Genomic DNA, 27113 nt, shown 5'->3' with positions numbered 1-27113 from the left:
CAGCCAATCACAATTCACCATCACCGCTTGTGAAGGAACGCCCACAGACACGGCACATATTTTCAGCTACTGGTCAGACACGGTTGCGAAACGTCAGCCCCCAGATGTCGCTTATGTACACACACCCTTTTCTATTAATGACCTTTATCGCCGCATTTCGGCTCGAAAAGGAAGAGGTCGTGGCTTGATGGTTCAAGTCACGCGAAATATCAAAAAGCATGATAGGCCTCACGCGATTCCTTCCTACGCTAATGATCGCGGGAAGGTTACAGGTGATAATTACAGTTAGACGACATTTATGTTTCAACAAGGACGATCCATTATACTGCTATTATGGAACAGGAGCGAAGAGGTAAGGAGTCATTTGGTCACGGAGTTCCGGAAATTAGCCTCAATATCGGTACCTCAGGCGGATTCTTTGTACGATGATCGGCATTCCTTATCAGGAGTGGCGAGTAACATCAATCCGTTTGCCAGTCCTCTGGCTTTGTATAGTTGGCAGGTGACAGCTCTACCTTCTGATACCATCACGAGCTCCAAGCTGATTCGGCTACTTGAGTTACGCTCACTCAACGTGGAGGCCTATAGAGTAGGAATACTGATAATATTTAGGAAAATCCTCAGCTTTACGTTGCGAGACAACTGTGATTAAGAGCGACGCCACAGTGGTCGACCTGCTGTTTAATTTTGGACGAATTTTGATTTCAATTCCGAAATTTGGTTGCGGTGTTTGCTTGTTCCTGGGAAAAGGTCCGAAGTTAGAGAGAGTTGATTGGAAACTGTTTATTCCTGCAACGCGCGCAAAGCTGGCCGTCACGCCTCACTTCATCGCCGTTGCGACGACCGCTACAAGTTTATGGCGCCGTAATGTCTACTTCTTAAGTAGTAGCGAAGCCTCTAGAGCTATAAGCGTCGTGTACGAAGAGAGACGACTAGGACACCGTTGAGGCCCTGATAAGAAAGGCTTGTTATGAACAATCCTAACGTTGCGCCTGGGTAAACCCCAGGTTTTGCACTTTGATGCATCTGAAAGTGGCCGCCGTCTTTGATTATGATAAGGACTATTCGTGGCTTCACACTACCACGAGACAGCTATAGTCATGCGCGACGCAACAGTGGTCGGTCCGTTGATTCACCTGAGGGATCTTTAACAGGCGCCGAAACTTCAGATTGCGGACGCCTATATGTCTAAGGAACTTGCATCTTGACACCATGTTGCTAGAGCCGTCAGAGCAGATTCGAACCCACAACCTTGGTATCGGTTGGCGCACACGCTACCAACTGATCCGCCGAAGGGCCGCAGTTGCGGACACGCAATCACTTTAGCGAGGCATGCACATAACGAGGCACATAATAATTTGAAGTAGAATCAGTTCATGTCGAAGGCTTCTGATATAACTATCGTAGTTCACGCAAAGAAAGCTAGTCTCTCGTGACGGTTTCTTGAAAGGCTCGCATCACGACTCGTAAGTGTTTCTTCTTGTTTCCTGCCTCAGAGAACAACTAAGCTAACGACGACGATGCGTTTACCGTTCGTTTCCGTGTAACATCTCAAATGCGTCATCCATATAGTGTCAAATACCGTATCATGCTGAAACGAAAGTAACGGTAGTCAGTATGGGTATGAAACAAGGAGTGTCTGGGAAGACAGCATCCACATCCCGATGTTCAGCGTCGTTTACTACTGTGCCGTCCTCCCATACTGAAGCGTGCACGACATATCACACCTTACTAAAGCGCTCTTCAAGATCGGTAAGCTTCAGGCTGAGTATGTGGAGAAGAAATTTGTGCCGAAACCACCCCTAATCTCCTCGTTGTTGCATATGAGCACCGCGAGTGAGCAAGCAGTGTACAGACAGGGAAAGGAACGTCTTTTGTATAGGTCTTCAGTATTTTTTTTTAGCTACCAGAGGAGGACTACAGCCATGTCTGAGGCACTAAGGTAGAACCTCACCATTTCTTGAGGTAACCTCAGACGAACCCCACAGCCAGGTCTGAGGTCCTGAGGTAGAACCTCACCATTTGTTGAGATAACCTCAGGAGCACCACAGGTAACTCTGAGGTTTGACACAGTCCAGTCGACTTGAGGAAAGTTTGCCGGAAAACCAAGGGAAACCATAGAGAGCAACACACACAACATGTATCTTGGAAGTACCACCAAAGAGAGGATCCTCTATCTTACTCGTATTCAGCGTTAGCTTCTACTCGCTTGGTTCACAGTCCAGCTCGTCCACTCACCCGGCTTCATGATAGAGCTTGGCACCACATGCAGTCTTGAAAGTGAACCCTTGTCGACTGGAAAAGTGGCAATGCGCTCCGCCTCAATCAGAAAATGGGTCGTCGTCTGTCATTTGAGCGGCATCTTGACGCTCCTCAATCCGGACAACTCAGTGTGCGGTCCAATTGGCGTAACGAGCATGTAAGGACATCTCCTCTTGCGGTACGCCCACGCGAAAGAATGAGCTCGTTGGTGGTCCCTATATAGGAGAAAAAGAGGAATCTTAAAACATAGTAAAGAAAAGGGGAAGGTGCGGCAAGATCAGACAGAAATTTGCAATTTAATGTGGAATTTTATTTTCCGCGTTTTTTTCAAAAAAACTAACAATAGGCACATTCTCAGTTGTCGAGAGCTTCTGATCTGTAAATCAGAACGGACGTAGCCGGTTCTAAAATAAACACGAAGCAGGAAATTCAAAAATGCAGGATGTCTCATCTTGCCCCAACCCTCGGGACAAGACGAGACATCGCGTGGGGCAAGATGAGACACGCCGTGGTAATGAACTATAAAAATTAGTTTTTGGAAATCCAAGTACCTACACAGCCCCAGCCAGCAGGAAGCCAGCTTTATAGTTTAATAGGTGCGTTGTGTAGTCAAAAGATGGCACTAAAATCCAGCGTTGGTCTCATCAGCCTGACGAACAAGGCGCCGTCTTGCCAATGTGACATTGATATCGACGAAACACGGAACGCCGACAGCAACAGCGTTCTGAGTCTTGTCGGTGTCTTGTCGCTGTTTGGTGTTTTGTTTTGCAGTGTGAAACGCCCTTTAGAGGTAAAAACTGTGACAACCCTCCCCGGTCTCCGCTACCTTGTACTCTGCCATTATGCCATTCGGCCATTACTGTGACTGTGACGTCCTCGCGGCCGCGTTCGAACCCGCAACCGTGAAACCCGTGAGCGGACATGTTTTGTTCTGTTTATAATCTTCTACAGAAAACTAACACCGCAGTATCAGCTATTCAAACTCAACGTCTGTATGAGCCTTTCAAAGGAAAGGCACCATTTAAAAAAGAAAAAAAGCGTGAAGTCACGAGAGCGCGGCACAGATTCACGTAATGACAGAGTCGCGAGTCTCGCACCGATGTACAAAGGACGTTTCGGAGACCGACCCACCTCGGACGAAAGAAAACACGTCCATCCGCGAAGGCTTTTTGGGCGGTCTCCATTATAGAAGAAGACCCGCTGCACCGGCGTGTCATCAGTTTCACCTGCGGCGTGATTTTTTGTCACGCCCGCCTTTGTTCGAATTTTGCGTGAAAGTGGTAGTGGGACATTGAGGCTTGAAGAAGACGAGATTGAGACGGATCCTTTTTTAACGAGTCCGGGAAATAAAGAAAGTTATATGAGGCCCCGTCTGGTTGTGAAAGGGATCCCGAAGGCGGCTTCGCATAAAAGAGATGGGCCGAGGAATGTGCCGTTAGAGACGACAAATTGTGCGAATATTTCATTTTTCTGCGTGTGTTTGTCGGCTTCGATGATCACGGACGGTCGTCAGCCCTTTGGCTTTGGCCTTGGCGTAGCCCTGGAGAAGGCGGGATTCAGCATGGAAGTGGTTTCATTTTGATTTGGAGTGATATCGCAAATGACGGGGGTCAATGGCGTGTTACGAAGACGGGTTCGAATCTCGGCATCGCCTGTTCTGTCTGGGTATTTTACATATGACGCTGCATGGAAAACGTCAGTGCGGTACCCCATTAAGTCAGCCCAGGACGCTCTGCTGGACAACATGCCGCTAGGCATTGGTCGACAGTAACACGTCACCAACCATAACCGACCAACCGACGATGACTTGCGTGGACCTGTTTCTCGTCCTGCTTTTTTACGCTTTTATTGCGGAGGAAGTGTGTAGAAATAGTCAAACTCTGGCCCTCCACGGGAAAGCTTGTATAGAATGAACTTAGAAAGCTTCAGTGTTGTTTCGAACGCTTTTATTGCCTCAGTATTGCGTCACTCCCCAAAATGGATTCCTTTTCAGACGGTACGCGACACATAATAATATCGTACCACAGGTCGAAAAAAAAAAATGATGAGCTCGCAGAGCTCCTCAGGGCTCCGCAGGGCTCCTCAGTTTGAGCAACGGCAATTTGAACAATGACCTGGTTATCGGCAAGCCACATTATCTCCACAGGTGTACACCTTCTATCAAGGAATGTCTTTCATAAACGACTCGTACTTCCAGCGACCTTCTTGCATCTGTCAACCATCGAAATACACAGCGTCTAGCACAGAACCCAACATCCAAGAACTCCTATTGGTACTTCAAACAGTGCACTGTCACTATCCAGCCTCCTTTAGGCACAACTGTACAAACAATAGGGACGCGCAACCTTCCCTCCTATTCAGGTTCATTCCCTTCACGTGAAATATGAAAGGAGACAGTCTTCGAAAACGCCAGCGATCGGTGGGACCCGAACCCACACCTCTTTATTACCAATCTTCAACGTGCTCAGTCGCTTGACACTTTGACGTCATCCGTTTATGCGTACCAGCCTCGCTCGGTTAAGTGCCATCAAACATCATATCGTCTAAAGTATAGACCACCTTGAAGATAACCCACGACCCAGGTCACGAACTTGCATATTACTTCGGCTGCGGTTACCCGGATGAGAGCTCATCATCAGGGTACACGATTTCCCTCTCCACGTTACAGCCAATCGCATTATCCTATACATGCACATCATGTGTACGTAACACACGTTCTTCGTATAGATTCTCACATGAAACGCGTCTAGTAACAAAAAAGAAAAAGAAAAAGAAGACATCCGTCAATTTCGAAACGTAACGGCACTGGTGGTGAAAAATGGCCTCCTCGCAGGACGCTCTCCAAGTACGTACAAATGCGGTGGAAGCCAAAACCACAACTAATGGGGAATTAATGTTTCCACCACCCGCATGTTAGAGTACTGGTGACGAAAGTTCGGGAAGGAAGACAAATGAAGATACAAGACTCGTTGCAATTAGTAGACCTCCAACGACGCTCGGAATAAACTGAGACTCAATGCGGATATATCTATTAGACAATTCGCTTCGAGACACACAGGGCAGTGACTTCAGGAAATGAACATGTAGCGGCCTCTCTGATACAGGACGCAAACTTGGTGTTAGGATCAGGGATCGGAACCGGAACTGAACCCGAACCGAAAACCGGAAAAACCCGTTATTTTCTTCGGAACCCGAACCGAACCGTACCCGAACAATTTTTTTGCTTGTCCTGAACCGAACCGGAACTGAACCGAAAAATTTGCACACGGTTACCGGTTCGGGAATCGGTTCAGAGGTGGGATCATTGTACTACTGGCCGACCTTTTTTTGACTCACCTGAAACGATCATCTCACATCTTTTCTCTTACAACCGTGTACGGTGAGCGTAAGCTCGCTTACATATAGCAAAATTACTGTCCATGAACCGGTTAAACCGGGATCGAAAAAAGTAACGGTTCCAATCCCTGTAAATGTCCCGACCGCTGACTGTTTTTTTTTGTCTGTGTGTGTGCGGGGGAGGGGGTTCTCCCTGAGCCGAACCCGAACCGAACCGATATACCTGAACCGGTTCAAGCTGATAATTTCGGTTCAAAGGAGCTAAACCCGAACCGAACCAATATGCCTGAACCCGAACCCGAACCGGACCGAAAAAAATACCGGTTCCGATCCCTGGTTAGGATACACGTTGGTTATAGCGAATTCGGGTGGTCATTTACTGGTACCTTTTTTGCAATTGCGTTCTCTTGGGCAGCGGGTTGCCCAACTATATATATCCGGTGTCGTCACATCCGCACCGCGAGGGCCCGCAAAGGCCCTGACTAGCCCGTACGCTGAAGTTAGCACGGGTTAGCAGACAACTGAACTGGAACACGAGCGACCGCGTAGCCCCTAGCGTGATCCACTAGCGACTAAAACCGCTAGCTTCTGGGAACCCACCTTAGGGTGACAACTGTCACGTGACCCGCCGCGGGCGCAAGGCTAGCAATTTCCGAGCGCCATAGGCCGTGTTGCCGCATTTTGACCATGCGAATTTGCCATTAGACACGTGCTTATATATGTGGTTATTGGCACCATGTGAGCATTGTATACAGAACAACGGAGCAACAAATAATTATTTTTCTACGCGTCGTTGTTGCCGAGATGAGAACCGTGCAACAAGGTTAGTGGAGCTACGGCCTTGGCCATTGGTTCTCGAAAGCACGTGACCTCGCCCGTTTCATGCGGCAGTTTGCCTGCCATGAGAGTCGAGCCGAGAGAGTCGAGTACAGTGAAAGCCGATTTTCTGCGCCAGGTCTATTCCTCCCTTCCCTGGAAAATTTGGAATGCTACATAATGTAAAAAAAACCCAGACTAGGGAACACGAAGGGACAGACACAAACACGAAGTCTGTTGACGAAGTTGAGACTTCGTGTTTGTGTCTGTCCCTTCGTGTTCCCTAGTCTCGGGGTTTTTTACATTATGCATCATCTTCACCAGCTCGCTTGCTTCCTAGCCATTTTTTCATTGGAATGCTAGTTGACACCGTTGTACTTCCATTTATCCGGCACGCGGGAGTATAGTATAGGGACCGGAATCCTGTGCCGTTTGCGCAATCTCGGGATTTCCAAATGCCAATACAGCGCGCGCTTCCTCCCCTTTCGATGTATCTTCTCTTTTTACTCTTCCACGGTAAATATTGCCGAGTCTAGCTTCTTCGAAATGGCTCTCTCTGTTTACTACTTTTCACTTTCAAATCAACCTTTCGATTAAGCTAAAACGAAAAAGAAACGAAGAGACACACTTGCGCTATATTTTGTGTGGCCTAACTCATCAATCATTGAGATTTTTCTCGCGCGATGGCCTCGGTGGTCAGTCGAGTCGTCACCTAACGTACTGGTCATTTGTCGTGGACGACGCAGTTTGTTCTTTCTCGGATTGCAACTCGGATTGTTCTCCGCGGAGGGGTCGCGTGAAAGAAAAAGTCGGCAAGATACCGTGCTTTACTTTTCACGCGTATCCTCGACCGTTCGTTGTTGAGAAAGCCAAATTTACTATCCCGAAATACCGCAATTCGACCTCGCAGAATTCTGGGATATGACGACGTGAAAATATGCCGGGATCCTGAGATCTCGGTGCGCGCTGAGCTGCCTTTACCTGGACAAAACTAATCCGCGTACTGATCATTGTGGCGTTGCTTGAGCCAGCAATGAAATTAAATCGTTAAATTAATTACCACTATCCGGCTCATGACGGCGCCTCGCAAGCAAAACGACACGCTGTTACTTTCAAGGCATATGACTCACTTTATGGCAGACAATGTATTTCTGCAAGTAACACGTCGACACATAGACCGCTGCGGCGCTGCGCTACATTCATCGAAGTGTTCATTTTGCCTGATAACGACTGCTCTGCTAATATCTTAACCTATATAATAAGTAACATGCAGTGTCATAATCATGAATAGTGCAATCATAATAAAATAAACAATACAGTGCAAACACTGTCGTTGCAGACGACAGCTTCACCAGCACGACTACGAAGAACGATAAAGACTGCATTTCCGAAAAAAAAAAAAGGAAAAAGAAAACCCGTCTTCAGAAACATTGCACCCAAAAGCACCGCACTGCCATCTGTGCCTCTTCACCATCGAACTAACGTCATCTAATTCCAAACCGACGTCCAATGCCACCTCACACGACCACAACCTTCTTCCGACATAAAACCGCGACCTTACGAAATCACAGTAATAAGGCTCTCAATCTCATCCACAACGACAAACCTGATATCTTCGCAGAACACAAAAGTAGAAATAATTCAATCCAATCTCCCACACTCTATAAATACTTCACGTCAGGGGAATGGCATGGCGTCTTCACGACGTCGTTTCCGCGTAAGATTGGAGCCGGAAAAGAAAGAAAATAATACGCATTCGCCACATACGATTCTAAATATATCGGTGAAGAGAAAAGATTAATCGGAGGTCGCCGGCAACGTTAACATCCGAATTACACCGCGCCATTTTCTATTTTATTTTATTTTTCTCCCACGAAATTACGGCTAAATTGGAGTCGGTGCAACGTAATCCCTCCAAAACGATTGCGATTAGGACCAATAACGATTAAAGCGGGAACAATAAATAGGCCATAAATAGGCTTGAGAGGAGCCATGGGTGCACCTGTTTTTAGAATGACTGTATACTATGGGTAGTACACTCGTACACCGGCCAAATTGGGGAGCGCCCATCGTTTTCAATTAAAAGTCGACGACTGAGATAAGATGTGTATCGGCATTTGCTTTAATCTTCGAGGCCATTTGAGGTTAGATCGTGAGCTTAAGGTCGCATTCCCGACTGTCGTTGAGTCTCTCAAAGGCACTTGGATAGATGTATATTTTGGAATAGGCGTCGGTTCAGGGGGGAGGGAGAGAAAGTAGCTCAACTATAATAGCGCAAAGTTTTTCTCAAAAGAATGCTCTGCCCCGCAATTGCGATAATTGCGGCGAATCTCGGTGGTTGATTACTGCCAGGAATGGGTCTGTTGGGCTTGTGGTTCTCCATCTCCCATTGTGAAATACAAGTCCATCCAAGCATTCGACTTGGGTGCTTTGACGAGAATGTTTACTTATACTTTTAAATATTACTTACGCTTAATTTTAGGATTACTTTTGCCGTTAGCAACAGGCAAGTTGACTTTAATTTTACGAGACAGGGACTTAGCAGGCAGTAGTGCCTAATAACTATATTTTAATGATGACGATCGAGTTTCATCGCCATGGGCGATACTCTACCCCAATGCTGGCGTTAATGTGGTGAAATGAAATTATAGAGAGTTTCAGTACACTGTACGCTATCGACTTTGCGTACGTAAGAAATAGCGTTGGTGGTTTTGCGCGAAGCTCTCTTTCTGTTATGGGCGTGCACAGAACCATCAACGCTATCGCTTACATACCCAAAGACGACAGCGTACGATATACCAAAACTCTCTAATGAGTCGCCTAACAATGAGAACCGAAGTCTTACGATGTGCAAAAAGTTTAAAGTGGTTTTAGGACAGAGGGTTGTTGGGCTAGATTTGGTCCAAACAATTTTGACATAGTGAGAGGGCCACTGAAACTGTTGCTGCGAAAGGTTGGTGGTGCGGGTAAGGTAGAAGGATGTGCTCCAGATCGTCCAGATCACCGTATAGTGACGGCATCCTGGAGTTTCAATTACTAGGCAGCGTCTCCTTTTCTTTATTTATTTGTAAAGTAATTGTGCAAAGCTTGAGATATTCGTAATATGTCATTTTGTATTCCGTGTCACTCGCGAACAGAGTTGTACACGTTACTCGAAAAAAGTAATTGATTACAATTACTGTTACTACTGAGCGAAAAGTAATTCTTTACCGTTACAAATTACTTCATCAAAAAATGTAATACGTTACTGATTAAAAATGTAACGCGTTACTTTTCCCGTTACTTTTATATTGTGGGCTATACTAAAGCCAACAAGCCTGCAGCGAATGCAACCATGCAGCTCTTGTTGCAAATTCTAATATGAGACACTAACATATACGATACGTGAAATTCACAAATACACTTGAAAACAAGATACAAAACACTTACACGCATATATTTCAGATTCATATACATATTTACATCTATATGTACACAACATTGTTGACACCATTGTTGACAGAAAAATTGATTGAAGATTGGTTAAAAAAGTAATCGAATACTCAGTAATTGATTACCGAAAATTGTAATCAGATTACTTGGAAAATTACTTACTCACAAAATTAATTGATTACGTTAAAAATTACTGAAACAAGTAATTGATTACTAGTAACGCAATTACTAGTAACGCGTTACGTACAACTCTGCTCGCGAAGCACCTGTGACCATGAGGGGCGTTCAGATGATGGAGAGGAGAGTGGCAAGGGTAGCATGAGTCCTTGGCCGACAGACTTCCTAATCGGTAGCACGACATTGAAGCTAACACCATGCAACGGACGCCGTGTCCCCTCAGACACTCTCCCAGAAAAAAAAAGGGGCGTTAAAAGATGGTAACTTCCAGAGTTACCACCTAAGTCAAGATAATGTTTGACGAACGGGTGTAAAAGGGTGGTAACCTTGCCTGTTACCGCCTCTTTGCAGGTGCAGCATGAAACGTTTGTAAGAGCTGTTATCACAGCCACAGAAGCTATATGCACTTTCAGGGACCGTTTCTTTCACAGCATGAACAGTGCAGTGGACATTGAGCACATTGTGTTCAGCGGAGTTCCAAACTAAAATTTGTTTTCGGATTTGCGCTAACCCGTTGTGCCGACGTCAGCCAGGTATACAGGTAGAACTTTGCAACCTTTTAGGCGCAACATATGCGACAACTATTACCTCCTAAAGGGTGTTACTGCTCCACTCTTTTTTCGAAGAGCGCACCTTCGCTGGTGCTTCATTTATCACCCATGAACGCCACCGTGAAATTAAACCATTACATATGAACATTAGTATCACGTGATTAGAGTAAGTACTTTCCGAACTGCTCAATTCCAGGGGCAAGTGAGCCCTCAAAACAATTTCGTTAAACGCCCTAAAGGTCGCTAAAATTACAGGAGCTCCGGCGCCGCTCCAGCCATCTGCGGCAGCAATGACAAGTTCAAAGAGTTGCGTACCACTGTGAACAATTCAACTGGACCGAGTCTCCCCGGGAGTCTTAAAGACGTGGGCGTGTTAGTTGGGGGAGAGGGGGAACGCTGGTGAAAATCCTTCTAATTTGCGAAATTCGTTCCGCGAAAGGGTATACGCGCTTTTGTTTCCAACTTAAGAACGCCCTTGATGAAGTTGTCTCTCGGGGAAAGACAATGGTTTTTCTTCGATGACTGATGAACCTATTTTGGTTTCATCCTCCACGACGGCTGCTACATTGGGGTCTGGGTTCAAAGTTTCTACGGCTAAATGAATTTGAGTTGACGTGTTTGTAGGCAGAGTGTGGAAACCGCGCCTAAACTAAGTGCTCAGTACGGGGGGGAGAATGGATGGAGATTCCTTAGAGGAGTGGGAGGTTTTGCGATGTATAGGAAGGTCACGGTGGAAGAGGCAGTAGTAACTGGATTATTTCGACAAACAGGCAAGAGAACGGCTAACCTCTCTGGAACATGATGAACGCAAAGCGAAGGACTTGCAGCTCTAAACAGGGACTGCAGTAACCCAGGTTGCTCACCTTTGTTACCTGCAGAAAGATGCGTCTGTAGCTGTGTTAGACCTAAAGCCACTTTAAAATTTATTTCCCCTGACTCTCAACAAGCATACTAGTGTTTCTCGAAGTCATTCGAGAATTTCTACGGCATCTGCGATGCTGCAGCTTGTTTGTTGCAGTTTTGTCGGGAGCGACTGACAATTGCCTCCTCACCTCCCACCAACCACTGTTCTATCTATCTATCCTATCAGGGTTGCGCGCTAATTTTCACGGCGTAGTCCTTGTGGTCGAAAACGCCGTGGTTTGCATCGAAGAAATCTGTAGCAAAACACGTAGGCAAAACACGTAGTTTTTGGGTAAAACAAAGGTTGCTGAGAATTGCATTAAAACATAATTGGCTGCAACTGCGACTTATACCATAATAGTTTTTGTGCCAAAAGAAGGGGACGATGTGAGAAATACAAAGAGACTGGCCGGTCAGAACAATTAGGATCTGCTATTATGCCGCTATTCTGCTGCTCACCAAAGTGAAAGCAGGGCTCTCAAGTTTGTGCGCCCCATTTTAAATAATCGCATAGGTTGTGTAAGTAATCCATTACCTATGGAGCTCATCTCTACTGCCGGGATTGTCCGTTGAAGGAAAACGCCTCCAGGAAAGTTCATTAAGATATAGATCGTCAAAATAGCAACAGACTCGGCTTGTTGGTAGTTACAATGCATGATAAGCAATAAGTGCAACGAAGACAGGACATCACGACACGGAAGACACACTCACTTCCAACTGAAATTTAATTCCAACGCAATGCCCACTCATACAGACCGCGTATCTTGTACATTCAAACAGGTGGTGGCGGTGGTGGTGATAGTGAAAGGCCTCGCCGTTCGAACAGGGCTGAACTAGTACAGATTCCTTTTCAGTGATAGCAATGAACCCGTTGCTGATGCAGTTATCTGTTGTTCTGATAAGAGAGGCTTCAACAACTTCCCTCCTGATCATATCTTTTGATTCATTGACAATTTTCCAAGAGAGGGTGGCAGCCACACACCGAAACATGTTCTTTAAGGGTGACCGGCAGGCTAGCCTCCTAGACCTTTTGTGCTCTCTGTGTGCCCAGTGTGGCCGATGTACGAACTACCGCACGATAACTGGAAACGGTAAACGACCCCTGTGGTGCAAGGCCGAAATCTAAGTATATGAACATGGAGCATTCCACCCTCTCTCGGGAGCAGTTCACTCTCCCTATCAGCGACGCCAATTTGTGGTCAGTCTTGAACACAACTTTGATTCTATGCTTAGCTCCTAGTTTTTTCAGTTTATGAGAGGCCCCGTGTACGTACGGTATAACAGTCATCTTTTGAGGGCGTGTGGTCTCAGTTTCCAGAGTGCCCCGTCTACCCAGGTGAAAATTTTCTGCAGTTACAAGTGGTTTATGAAAGGATATCAAAAAGGGTTAAAAATTGGGCTGTTCGGTTTTCTAGAATCATGATTAAAAGCGTTAAAACCACGGTGCCGGGGAGCTAAAAAGACAGACACAGATGACACATTGCACTGACTGGCGAACCAAGAACTTTATTATCTTTCAATTATCTTTCAGAAGGCGGAGCTGAATACGAGAAGATCAGGTTTAAGCGGGATTGAAAGGTAATAAAGTTCTCGTCAGTGCAATGTGTCTGTGTCTGTCACTGGGTTTTAACGCTTTTAATCATGATTTTATGAAAGGATTTGAACTTGAAATCACTTTGAACAACCTTGTACGTAAGTGGTTTCAAGTGGAAATCCTTTCATAAACCACTTAGGATTGCAGACATTTTTCACCTGGGTATGCTCCCCCAAATCCTCTCTATGAGCATCCTTCTCGCAATAGTGTTCAAAACCATCATAGGGAAACCCGCAGAAAGAAGTCTGTTGATTTCACTATTGTAGCTGCCCCTAATCACGTGTGGACATGATCCACTACACGCAATGCTATTCTTAACTAACCTAGAATGGTTCGAGGAAAACTGCAACAGAGGCTTTTCTAGGCGCTGCTTTACAGAACGTGATGTCTAAGAATTGAAGGCCGTTTTCACCCGGAGATTCCATCGTGAAAACAAGATTCGTATCACTCTTGACAAACACATTCATGTTCCTTAGAGAGCGAGTCCTCCCACAAAATCAGAAAATTGTCCACATACCTTAAAACTTCAAAGAACTTACGGGGCAGTATATGAGTTCACCGATTTTGCTGTCAGTGTGTATAAGTGGCCGTTGCGTTGGAATTAAACGAACGTAAGTGCGTCGTGTTGTCCTGTCTTTGTTGCACTCGTTTGTCATGCAATATATATTCTCTTCAGTAGAAAGCGCCCTTCCCACCATATCCAGCTTTCAGAAATACGTTCTTAAACTTCGATTATCTCTGAAGCCACCAAGCTTCAAGCTACAGCCGCTTCATGACACACACTTCACTTTCACGCTTTCAAATGATGCGGCCGGGAAACGATATAACAGACAGCGCTGGACCGTGGATGCCCGCACAGTAGACGTCATAAAAAGAAAAAGACCGAACAGATAATAAACGTCTTGTTCCGAGTTAATGTTGCAACGCGCGACGCACCGAGCCGTGCTCATCTCATATCTGGCATGAAATATTGCGCTCTTACCAGTTACGATAGCGACAACGTTTTGAAACGGAAGAAAAGCCTCGAGAGGAACGAAGTTTCGAGAAGGAAGTGTCGAGAAGTGTCTCCGGCAATCGCCCTGTGAGCACTCGTTGTCAGAAGACATTTATCTCCGCTTATATATAACGCAATCAATTTTCGTCCAGGACTCGGTTTTTTATAGAGAACATAATCGGATATCACTGTAAGTGGGTGTTGTGTATTGTTTGTTTCGTAAAAGACCGAAAGAAGAAGAAGGAGGAGAAGAAGAAACCATGGCAAGCGCAAGTCTTTGAGAGGGAGCTGTTGAAAAGAAGGGGTCGATTTGTGGTAATGTATTTTCAAATGTTCCAATCGAATAGACCCGAAATGTTTCTTGTTTTTTTTCGTGTTAGCACCGCGAAGCAACTGTGGCTATAAGCGGCGTACAGACGTGGATAGTTGGAGAGAGGACAGCAGGAAGGAGAGGGGGATTAGTGCGCGTCCTAGGCATTGACGTTGTGTTATCCTTTCCTGTTAGCCGTTGTAAGCAATTACGTTCCTACTGTGATTTGTCAATAAGCTGTTATTAAGGCCTCGAAGTGATCCTCATAACTAGCCACAACAGTGCGACACATAGTGACACAGAGCTTTCGATTTCTACGTGCATAGATCAATAGAAGCCGCAATACAATATACAGCATGTCATCCGAAACAGCCGACAAAACTTTGATGAACTGAAGCGTCTCGGAATAACTTTTACTATTCGTTTTTTTTTTTATATTCACTATTATTGATTGGAATGACCTTCCTCAGCTGCTTGTTTCCGTCTCAGACTCTTCGGTTTTTCGCCACCAGTTATCTGTCTACCTCAAGGTATGATGTTTTGCGGTTAAAAGTTCAAACAACTCCAGCTTTTCCTTCATCAAAGAGCGCTGGTGTAACCTTAAATAATTATGAAATAATCATGCCCTGCATGGTAGAAAGTGATTTTATGAAAGAGTAAAACTGTTACTCTGCACAGACAATGGCAGCGAGAATATGTGGCATTTCACCGGCGAATGAGTTGTGGCAGACACTGTGATTCAGACAAATGAAAAGATACCTCCGTGTGGCACCGCACGACTGAAGCCATTAAGCACGTAATGTCGTTTTTCGTGCCCGTGTGGCAGGAGTATATTAGACGTTTTCCGATAGATATTAGACCATAGACGTTTTCCAATTAGATCTTAGACGTATTCCAATGGAGTATAATGCCTGGTTCACACTGTTGCATTTTCATGCGTTACGGATGCGGCGCGACACGGTTGTCATGACAACGAAGCACGACACTCCGAAAAGCACACGCACCGCAAGAGTTGAGCTCGACCGAAGTCCATGCGGTACGGGCTACCTGCGGAGATGCAGCTGACCAATGAGCGAACGCGCTCCGCGCAAGCGCATCACTGCTGTGCTGTCGCGTGCTTTTCGAACATGGCTGCCTCCGGTGAAAGCACGTTGGCAAAACAAGAAGCTCTAATTTGAGAGGTCGAGAAATACCCGTGGCTCTACGACCCACGCCGAGCCGAGTACAGAGATTCATTCAGAGATTCAAAGTTTCGCCGACCACATCACGTTGCCCGTTCATGGCTGCCTGTGGAATGGAGACGTGGTGGAGTGGAGACGTGATTGGTCAACCACAAGCGTTTGACGATATGTCTGAACAGCGTGTCGTACGACAGCCGCCTCCGCACTGGATCCGCACCGTAACCGCAACGGAGAGAAGTTGTAGTGTGAACCACGCATTAGGCGTTTTCCAAAAGCTAAACATGAAATGACGCACGTGGATATCGCACAGCGGACGTCCTCCCAGCGCCAACAATTTCTATTCCGCAAGGTGCGCGTGCAGTTTATTTACACGGAATACCTGTACAGTGAAGTCTCGTTAATATGACCCCCGATAATCTGACATACGCGCTTTATGGCCGTACTCCTGGGGAACAATGCCAGTGAAACCTCTGCAAATCTCCCCCCCCCCCCCGTTAATATGACAATTCCGCATTATCACCAAAATTTCCTGGAACGACCATGGCCATAATAACCAGGGTTCACTGTATAAACTTTGGCGCGAACGGTACCGGCTGACCTCAACGACGCCGTCGCAAACAAGATGTCGCCTTGGTAATAACCATTTAGTAGAGGATTCCCTTTCCCCTCAGGTAACATTACAATTACGCCATTTACTGCTTTATTATACGGGGCAAGAAATTCGATTTCGGCTAATGATCAGTCTATACGAAGCTTGCGTTCCTAATAATGTTAGCTGGTGCAATATTGGCACCCGCCGTCGAGGCGTGGTTTCTGATGAAGGAATTAGGAGCGCTAATTAACGGTGGTAATGCGGCCGGGAGTGGTGGTGCTTTTCAGAGTCAGGTGTTCGTATACCTAGACTCCATGGAGTGGTGTGACGCAGGAATGCAAGATGGAAGAACCGTTGCCCGCTCCTGATGCTTCCAGGGATGTCTCGCACGGCACAGTGGAGGACTGTTCTACATTAAAGAGACGAACAACTTTTTTAATTCCGTATCGACAGCGCCTTACGGCTCAGAAAGTATCCAGACTGGGTTTATATTTAGAAGAAAAAAATGAACATATTGGAGCCTTTGGAAATAGTACGCCCGCCATAGAAATAGTCAAGAGCTCTCTCCTCACATCCTTCTTCTGCAGGACAAACTGAAATCATTTTCTTTTCGATAGCAATTTGATTTTTGTAACGGAGAAAAAGTCGCGGCTCGTCCCCTATATATAAAAAGGGGTGAACGAATCAAATTGTGGTGGAAAGAAAATGATTGCAGGATGACTCAAACGAAGGTCATCAAACTTCTCTTGTCTATTTCTAAAGGGACTTCAAAAATGTTTCGGGTAGTGGAAGCAGCGTCGAGCTAAGTGTGCGGCTTAAGAAGAGGACCACTTCAGAATGGTGGCTGAGTTCCAACTATGTAACTATTTTACTTTTTTAAATATAATCGCAGTCTGTATACGTTTTGAACAGCCGTCGCATCTCACCGAAAAAAGAAAAAGAAAACTGCCGAGAACAACGCCAAAACGTCGACCAACAAGAACAGCCAGACGAGCACGGGAGTGCAATCCACATTAGCGTACAGCACAAAGCTCCCGTATAGGTAGTACAACACAAAGAACGGCGACCTACCCACAAGGCGGCATCTACAAAAGAGGTCCAAATGACACGACTCTTGGGTAAACACAAAGGGTCCCAACTTGAGAAGTCTGAAAGACCGTGGCACCCGGACCTGTGAAAATCACCGGTTTAGGCAGCACACCCATAGACGGGGTGCTCCGTCTTTAACGCCGAGTTTCTAATGGACCACGTCCAGAAAACAAGATACGCTCGGCCGAGAACCCGACGCGTGGCTAACAAACCAAAGGCTTTCTCACCTTGGTTTCGTTTTTTCGAGCCGTCAACGTAAATGGGCGGAGTCGTCAGGTCGTTACTTTGGTGGAGCCACAAAATGATCTCTATGAGTAGTTTCAAAAGAGCCCCGTAAACAAAAGGACAGTCAAGTTGTTCGCTGTGGCGCGTTGTCCGGGTCTGGCAGAGGGTCGCCCTTCAGTTCTTTGACAGCTGCTCAAAATGGCGGCGTCTTGGGGCAGTACTTTAAGTGGTGGTCATGATGGCCGAGAACCGGACCGATCTTCAAGTGTGTAATCATCGACAGAAGCCCACGTTAGCCCCAGAGCTGTTAAGTGTAGTTAATAACGAATGACTAAATTACGTTAACTGAATCAACTACTGTACCTGGATAATTTCAAATTGAAGAAAGTGTAATTTCGTGACATTCTGCCCGTAACTCGTGCTCGGGGAGACCTTTACTCTCTGGTTTCTTCTCCTGTGAGGTTTAATCGAGTCTGAATTGTAAACTTGTGCCTGTAGTACTGTCCTTTTCCAATGGAAGGTGCACTTCTATCAGATTATACTTTAGTCTGTTACGTAAATTATGAACATCTGGTATCTGATTTTTAATTATTTTGTGAGAGACGTGTGATATCTGACGTGAAGTAACCCAGCGTAACCGAAATGTATGACGATTTCGGTAACTTCTGCTGTAACTTCATTACTTTCAGGACAATACAACTGTAACTGTACTTCAACTATACCTCACTTACACAGCTCTGGCATATCAACTGCGGCTACGAGTGCTGTATAGACAACAAGAGACTGAAAGAGCACAGCGTTGGAGGGAAGTTAGTAGGCGCCACGGGCCGACTTCATGGGTAACTGTGCCGACATAAGTCTGGAAAGTCTGGCATAAAACTGATAGACAGCACAACAGAATGGTAGGGTTCGAACACATCACCTCCCTGTCGTCAGCGCGAGACCTTGGTGTTAAAACCACCGAGGCCCCATTGGCCCATGACAACATCTAAACCACTGTCACTCGAAAAAACTCTAACGACGAACACATTACACAGACTTCCTTCGTACTTAAAATCCGAATTCTTCGAGACAAGCGTAAGGCATACAGAATCTTCCACAGAAGCGACAACATCAAAGGACGTTTCTGCAAAACAGCTGTTACACTAACCGGTTTCATCGTTGGAACCACTCTCCGCATGCTCCACCGATATTACGCGGGTTGCATTTAAGCTCCTTTCCCCCCCATCGTGTTTTCTTTTCTTCATTTTCCCCCACTGGTCTTGGCCCATTACACATCTGGCGTGCGCACTGCACGCGCTGGACGTACTCTGAGCGCGCGCGCGCGTCTTTAAAGCGCCTCCCAACTGCTCCTGCTGCAAACGCAGCGAAGACGAACGAACTTTCAAAGTCCATCTTACCCTGCTGTGCTGTTGCGTTTTCTTTTTTCTTGTTCGCTTTCACTGTATTGCTTAGAGATGACAGAACAAGCAAGCGAAGTCAGTAGCCGTCGCTGTGTTTTTCTAGGTGCCCGGCGCACTGGCTTCCGGTTCGGAAGCTTAGCCCGGGCACTTCCACGGTTTGCCGAAGTTTGGATGAAGGTGTGATTGTTTCCGTTCTGTCCAGTTTCGCTGGGATGTAGTACAGGCGTGCTGACAGGGTGGATTTGGGAAGGGCGAGGTGACGTCCGACGAACTATGTACGTAGCAGTCATCAAGCATAAAATATACACGCCATGTCTATTGTAACACTTGAACCTGATTTTAATAATTGCTTTCCGGGAAACTGTGGTTCGATTGAGGAACATTTCAAGGTTTGTACTTTTGAGGTTGCGGAAGCACCTTGTTTTTGGTACTTATACGATGAATGTCGCTTCCACAGGGTGGCTTGATGGTGGGTGCGGATAACTGGTGCTCAATTTCTGGCTTCGAAAAAAGCAGTAAATCAGCAGCTTCCTGCAGGTCAAATCACACAGCAGATCGATCATACGAGACAAAACTAATCGTCTTATATAACCCAATATTGTGTGCAAGGTCAACTACAAGACCTCTGCGTTTTCCTCTACAACTTTCACATGCTGCCTCGCACTCAGAGCAGAGCACACCCCTGTGATCCTTCACTGTTCGATGTCCTTGTGCGAAGCATTCAGCGTATGATGCATAATGTAAAACCCCGAGACTCTGGGGAACACGAAGGGACAGATAGACTTCGTGTTGTGTCTCTCCCTTCGTGTTCCCTAATCTCGGGGGTGTTACATTATGCATCATCTTCACCAGCTCGCTTGCCACTTAGCCATTTTTTCGTTTTTTTTCATTCAGCGTATGTTAAGCCTAGGAGCATTCCATATTTATAATTCCACGAGTGAATCATTTATAAAGCAAGGAGTAAAACTCCGCATCAGCCTAAGACCGGATGTCCAGGAGGCAGCGGCTTTGTAGTCCCAGAGCACTCGGTATCACAATTAAGCTGATTTGAGGTAAAATCAGTTAGTGTAGAAGTCATTTATACGCGTACAAAGTCGTATCATCTCAGAGATGAATTTTGGATGAGGTGAACTCCAAGATGGGCGTAAGAAAACTTCATTCCTACCTTGTAGTATATACAGACGACTGTATGACGGAGCCATGTGGAGCTCTGCATAAATTTGCGTGTTTATAGCTGGGACTGTAGCTTGTCAAGAGCGCGATGTGAGCCTAGTGTATACTGATCACAAGCCAGCCCAGTCTTTGCTAACCTCTCCTTAAACCCATAACCAACAACAACAAGAACACCTGACCGGCTAGCAGAGAGTTGCGGCTTTGACTCCCGTGCTGACACAGTTGCTGACCTTTTTGTCAACTGCTGTCCTTGGGTCACTATACTTCATCTCGGACGCTCCAACTTGCCGACACAGGGTGAAGTTCGATTACGATCTCTCAAGACGTTAATCGTGCCAATTGTCCTACGTGAACATCAACCATTCAACCGTTCAATGTATGTGCAAGTGCACAAGTCAAGCATCCACTCAGTAATAAGAAACACTTGTTTCCTCAAAGTTCTTGATATCCTTCCAAAACACCGCCAAAAAGCAGCAGCAAACTCATTACCACTTCAAATATGCATTTCTATGTCGTCCATTCTCAATCTCTCTGGCTACCGCTATATACCCTTTTGACAACAGCATCCATTAATGAAGATACTTTTTTCAAACAAGGCCAAAAACCACCCCGGACACGACAGCCGACCAATGAGCCCCTTGAGAATTCCACCGCCGTTTTCCAATCGTCCAATGGCATCGTCGTTCATAATCCGACCTACTAACTCCAAGGCTAACACTTCCTGAAAGTCGACGTTTTCCAGAGGACAGCACGGGTCGCCTGCCAATGAGCTGAGCGCGTTGTGGCGCGTGCCAAGCCACACGACAGGTGCGAGGCCGACAGGAATGCCAACTTGGCTCCAGTCATGGCTTTTCTTCCTTTACGTATTCTCTATAGCATCGCCGCATAGACATTATAATTGCGGTAGTGTAGTTCAATAGTGGAGGGCGAACGGTCGCACCTGTTGCCATCGCCTCAAAGTGCTTCCAGGCAGGCTGGGCGCTTCCTAGGATGGGTGCCCCGTAGGGCACAATACCGCGGTGTCCACCACCTGTTATCAAAATAAGATAATGGGAGACGATACCCAAGATAAAAAAAAAGAGATGATATCCCGGAGTGTCCTCGCATACTGCCATAGGGTTAGAATGCGTTTCACGCGTTTGATTACGAGATATCGAATAGCTTCCGTGTTCAGCTTCGATCACTTTTGCTTCGCTTCACTTGACATTCTAAAATGTGAACGTGCCTTCGAAGGTACACCAAGAGAAGTTGCTTCGCAAACAACTGCCATTGTGAGGGCTTAATGGATTCTCAGAATTGTAACACATTTTCTGATACATTCGATGTCTTCTCGGCTTATATGATTTATCTGCAAATGTGTTCAGCAAAGTGCGCAGCAATAACAAGAAAAAAGTGATTGCTTCGAATTGCTGGATGTATATGGACGAAGGGTCACGTTTGTATTTTCCGTGTTGGCGGAAAAAGAACTGTTTGGAGAGGCTATTGCTGCCATTCACACTGGTACTTCGACACTCCTAACACTTCTGACATGATTCGAGAACACGATTCAATTCAGTTCGCCAAACGAAGGGAATGTGAGAGGAACTGATGAAATGTTTTTCAGGAAAAATATGAAGTCCGTTTTCAAACATGGATTACCTTCCGAAAATATGAAGGAAAGGACTGCATGCCTGCCATGCTTAAATAGGCGATTCCACGTGGCACATACACTGAAGAAAATTAGAAAACAGAGATGTTAGTCCTGATGTGGCCAAGACTGGCTTGTCCTAGGGGAGTTGATGTCGACGTCGTTGCTCTATATAAGGAGGGTCCGATTTAACTGTTTTTATTTAAATGCCTTTCACAAACTCTTCGGGGGTAAAAGTCGTGGTGCAAACGCGGGATAAAAAAAACACACATATCATACATATCAACACACATCAAACACACATATAGTTACATCATGAAACTGAACAAAAATGTTGACGGGCCTCTTGTCGTGTCGTCCCCTCATGATCAAAGCTGTTATCCCAGCATGTGCTACAGCCTCATAGTTTATAGAGTGCGAATATGTAATGTAAAAGTATCAATATAGAGCTAACTGCATTATTACGATAGATTAGTTTACGTAGACCTGTCTACATGCGCCACGATGTAGATGAGATAATCATCATGTATAGATAAGCCTGATGAGAATTGCTGTGTCCCTTGACAAATTCATTGAGGCGAACGTACTAAAACCGAAGATGGGTCAGAAATTGATACACTCAATCTCTAATTTACTCAAATTTAAGTTACACATTCGATGCTCATATACATTCCTCCTAAGAGACGGACAGGGCATTCTCCAAACTGCAGCAGCATCTCTGTCATCAATATTAACAAGATGTCGTTGACACGTCAGACAAGAAACTGAAGTCTGCTAGTGCCTCTGCGAAAATCCATTGAAAAGGATTAAAAATAGGGCTGTTGTGCGCGACATTGGGATCGATAAAAACCCCAATGCAGGGCGACACTTAAATCCATTTTATCGATTTTAAAATCCTTTCAGTGCAAGTTTTTAGCTTGTGAACGCAAACAAAATTGCTTTTGTGCTAGACTCGTGCGTTCGAGTTCGTCGGAAGACCAAGTGGAAAGAGGGATAGCCCTCGGATTCCCGGGACTATACGGCCCGTTGCACAGGCACGTTTTTTCTCACGCCTGTGGAAACGTTTCCTTCGCTCGGCTTGTTGTAGATGGACATTACACCTTGCTTGCTGTATAGAAGAGCTGATGATACAGCTGCAGGTGGTAGGAGAACGTCTGCAGCTTTCAGAGGACATGCTAAAAGTAAAGTCTGGTTACGACTGCAGTCTTAGGTTACTCCGTAAGCTCTTTCGTAGCCATTAATAGTTTAGGGCACGTCATTGTCCTTGCACATAATTTATCTTACCTCGTGTATGCGAACTTGCATGGGTAATGAAATATGAGGAGATCCGCAAATGAAATAATGGAACATTGCCAACAGATGCAATAGAACTTCAATACCGACAGAAAATGCATACCGGTGCAAATGATCAGCAGAATAAATGGACCCCAAGAAAATATGTCACTGTGAACGTGGCATTATATCGATAAGTTACGGCGCAGACTCCGATACTTGTTATCGGAACGACGAGTTTCATCTTTCTTATTACTCTCGAGTGAGTAGTTCCCTTTTGGACAGTTGTTTGCCGCATGCAGATGCCTCCAGGTGTAATTGAAAGATTAGCGACGCTAAGGTGGACGATAACGATGAAGGTGAATACGTATCTATAATATAGCTTATCTATACTACTCTGTCGCACTCGTGTGGGAATCTGTGTGTTATCGGTGGGATAGACTTGAACGTAGACGGTGAACCTGTGGGCATCGCGTAGTCACGTGGGGCAGAGCAGACATTCCGTTAAAAAAAAAAAAACGTTTTCACATGCGCGGGACATAGGCGCGCGTCTACGTCATCGTTACAGTATTTCTATTGCTTATAAGGCCGAGCAAATGCTGCATATGATGACACCTTTCAACCTTAGTGATATACAGGAATACATCTTGGTTCTGTGCCCGTGTCCATGAATGCGGTCATCCACAAACACGGCGAAATTTCGAGCATTTCTTGCAGGGGCTACTATAAATAACGTAAGGTGCACTCGTTCCCTCCATGACCCGCGATATATTCCAGGAATCGACGTCGTCGGGTCTGCAATCACGCTGCACGCGACCCCTGCGGCCAAGGAGCGACCTTGAAGGGGATGACTTTCGGAACGCGTCAAGAACAATAGGTACGGTTTCTCCAAACTGCTAAATTACTACTTTTTGCTCTTCAGGGGGCGCATCGGGGTGACGCGAAGACGAGTCATGTTTGCACCTTGCCAGGTTAGGTTGTCATTTACTCGTGCTGTGGCTGAATAATGAAATCAAGCGGTGAAACGCATTGCCGGCACAAAGGCGTGAGCCCATAGCACGCGTCAGGCAATACACTACAGATTGTGTCGTTGTAGCCACTGTCGCGGATCCATTCTGGAGGCGGCAGTTTGCGAAAGAAAAGTGTGCGCTTTCTAATTCAGTGTGCGGACCCGAGAAAAAGATTGCGTACGAGAAGAAGAAATAATCCCGAGAGAAATTTAAACTACTGTAATCTTGTTATATTACGCGTGTCTGTGGTGGCACTTCAATCAATCAACCAATCAAAAGCTTTATTTCACTGAAATACGGCGTGGCACTTGGGGCAAAAAGCTGCATTATGCAGCTTGAAAGGGCTCCAAGCCCGTGAAGTTGTATCCGTTACACACAATATGCAAGAGACCTTGATCACATGCTATATAACAATAGATTCAAGCGGCTGCTTCCCACATACAAGCTGGAAATTTCATTTTAATAAAGTTGACTTACCACCCATGCTACGCCGCTGCACATCCCTACTCTTCATCGTTCGCCCCATACAGTTACATACCGCCAAATCTAGCACATTTTGGCAAGCGACATGCAACGCGCTTTGGCGACACGCTACAAATATCTACTGGAAGTAGATGCGAGATTATGTAGTTGTGACATAGCTTTCCTGTCGCTTGAGTCGGTGCGCCGCCGCCGATTTTGTGGCTTGGCGCGTGCGGATGTCGCTTGTAGCGTGTTATGGGATCTGCCCTTTAACGTCGAGACGAGGAGACTAAGAATATTCTCGTTCTCTCGATGCAGGAAGATTGTACATTGAAACCTCCCTGCTGCAATAGCTCCTTTGACTGTTCTCGACAATCTTTCTCCGCTGCTCCACCATTATCAAGGCAGACAGTGTCCCTCCAATGAACGTGCAGGAGCAAGCCTCGTTGCCCATCCACCTGTTGTTTGCAGACGACCGAAACCTGCAGAGTTCACCGTCGCGGTGCCAGAGGGCGTGCGAGCGACATCTGCGTCCGCCCGCGCATGACGAACGGCCATCCTTTCCCCTCATATACGAGAAAATTGCCGAAAAATAAAAACATACTCAAGAAAGCGAGACAAAACTGGAAGACCCCCGGTAGCCCTCGAAGAAATATTTGCTCGCGGCTGCGGATACAACCCCTACCTCGAAGGGGTTTCTGCGTCGCGTGATCAAGAAAGGTTTTTTTGTTTTGGTGCTCAATGTTTTCGTTTGTGACGTTTAGTACGGACGCAGGTGCATAGAAAAAGTGTAGTATGTCATTGTGAGTGTGTTCCTATCGAAGTGATACAATGAGCGAGATGGAGGTTACGAACAGCGGCCGTAGCTCGATGGGACGCAGCACTGGAAGGACCCGTGGCAATGTATCAGGTAGTGCTGTTTGTTGTACCGTAATAACGTGTAAATCTTGTCGTGGCAATCGATTAGTTGAAACTGGAATTAGGGTTAACCTGCTTTTTTGTTGCTGGTGGTAATGTTTTAGTACAGTATCACGACAAAATCGATGTCAATAATGTAATGATGCTTTGGTCTGCACGTGAATAACTAAGGCTCATACGCACACAATGGTTGTGACAGAAAGATCGAAGGCTCGTAAGTTTAGCATAAAGCCCTATATCGAGGCCAAATTGCTGTGTGAAAGTAGGAAATTCTCGAGTAATCGACGATTATATATGAAGAAGGTTTTCTATTCGATGTTCTGGACTCTACCGACTTTTCTTCTGACATGCAAAGCCCGCTCGTCTTGCTGTTTGCCCTCCGCTTGTCCCTTTCTCACTGACAAACACGAAGAGAACCCAATAAACCTAAACGCTATCAGCTGAGGTTTCCTTACAAAAGAAACAGACAAAAAATTTATATTTTCGTACGTTAGTCTAGCAGGTCAACTCAAGATTGGTCACCTATAAATTTAGATAACCTCGTTAAGGCGGTGCATCACCACCGACTTTCTATGGGAATCCCCATACATTTCTCAACTCCGGCCTCAAACAGTAGTGCCTCAATAAATTAACAATGGAAATGTGAAATATTTGTGTGGAGGAACTGAAACCCAAACTTTGCATTTAGGCCTGCGGAACTTCTTCTCGAGGATTGAAACCAACGTATTTCGTAACCCTTCCAGGCTACTACCTTGACCACAAGCTGAAACTGCCCACGGAATCCATGATTACCTACAGCTCTTCAACCGGACTTCAACACGGCTGCCCTCCGTGGGAGGATGTCTCAAGATCGACGTACTCATTCCAAATTCCCACAGGGCCCCAACAACGCAGAACTTACTTTAACAATCGAAGACACGTTTTTTCCGTAACGCATCAACAACACCGAGAGTTGGCGAAAGATTTAAACGAGCTACCACGTGGCGACCAGACAAGCAGCGACCCTAACGGACGTGCAAAGAACATTCGAGGACAGAAAAAGACCAGGGACGCGGGAAGTAGGGTCGCTGCGAATGTTCGAGAGCGACGACGGATGGACAAGCTCAATGTCGCCTTCGACCAGCTGAGGGAAGTGGTTCCGTCTGTAAGCAACAGAAAGCTCTCCAAGTACGAAACGTTACAAGTGGCCCAAAGCTACATCTTAGCATTGGCTGAACTACTCACAGGGAATACTTAAGTGGACGACCATAGGCTGTCGTGCTGTCTACTTACTGATATGGAGGACCGTAGACTGGCAAATTGACTCATGAGGAACGAGCAATTGGGCTAGTTGGTGTCTTATCTGCTCCTCCGTCCCTTTGGTCTAATGATGAGTTGTGATGTTGATGGGTTGTGATGTTGATGTCCATTGACGGGTTGTGACGTTGAATGAATTTCTAGCAAATTATTGACCATTGCGCGGGACCGTCGTCGTGGTCGTGAGGGTCCGAGTTACGAAGGAACGATCCAAGCTCGACGTTTCTATAGGATGTTTCCATTCTATTCATTGCAGCGTTCTGTTGAGGACAGTGGAGAATATTTCGTATGCTATCATTCATTCATGTTGTTCGTAGGGAGGTACATGTTGTACTTTGCTAATCTATTCACTAACATTGTTTCCCTTTCTTCGTTTGGTCGTGCTACATTTTGAAGGACGTGTTTTTCTAAGCGGACGTTATCATTTCCTTGAGCTTGAGGAGGTAAGGGACAGAGGCAGAAAACCAAGTAGACAGGACTAGACAGAACC

General features: G+C 45.9%; 2 protein-coding genes across 2 annotated transcripts in view; one reads left to right on the top strand and one right to left on the bottom strand.

The window, feature by feature from the left end:
- LOC135369044 (uncharacterized) overlaps positions 1-11461 on the bottom strand; it is a 150388-nt gene extending 138927 nt beyond the window's left edge. The window contains exons 1-2 of the mRNA XM_064602659.1: positions 11362-11461; positions 2239-2477 (exon numbers count right to left, since the gene is read on the bottom strand). The gene's annotated coding sequence lies outside the window, so the exon portion shown is untranslated. The remainder of the gene's footprint in view (positions 1-2238; positions 2478-11361) is intronic.
- LOC135369043 (neurogenic differentiation factor 1-like) lies at positions 236-27113 on the top strand. Its single transcript, XM_064602655.1, has 3 exons — positions 236-352; positions 23715-23814; positions 26071-27113. Exons 1-3 carry the CDS (start codon positions 299-301, stop codon positions 26562-26564), a joined length of 648 nt encoding a protein of 215 aa, XP_064458725.1. The 5' UTR covers positions 236-298; the 3' UTR covers positions 26565-27113.

Source organism: Ornithodoros turicata, chromosome 9, assembly GCF_037126465.1.
Source record: "Ornithodoros turicata isolate Travis chromosome 9, ASM3712646v1, whole genome shotgun sequence".
In the NCBI taxonomy this organism is placed as follows: domain Eukaryota; kingdom Metazoa; phylum Arthropoda; class Arachnida; order Ixodida; family Argasidae; genus Ornithodoros; species Ornithodoros turicata.
Note: the sequence above shows the minus strand (reverse complement) of the source record. Positions and strands in the feature narration are given on the sequence as shown.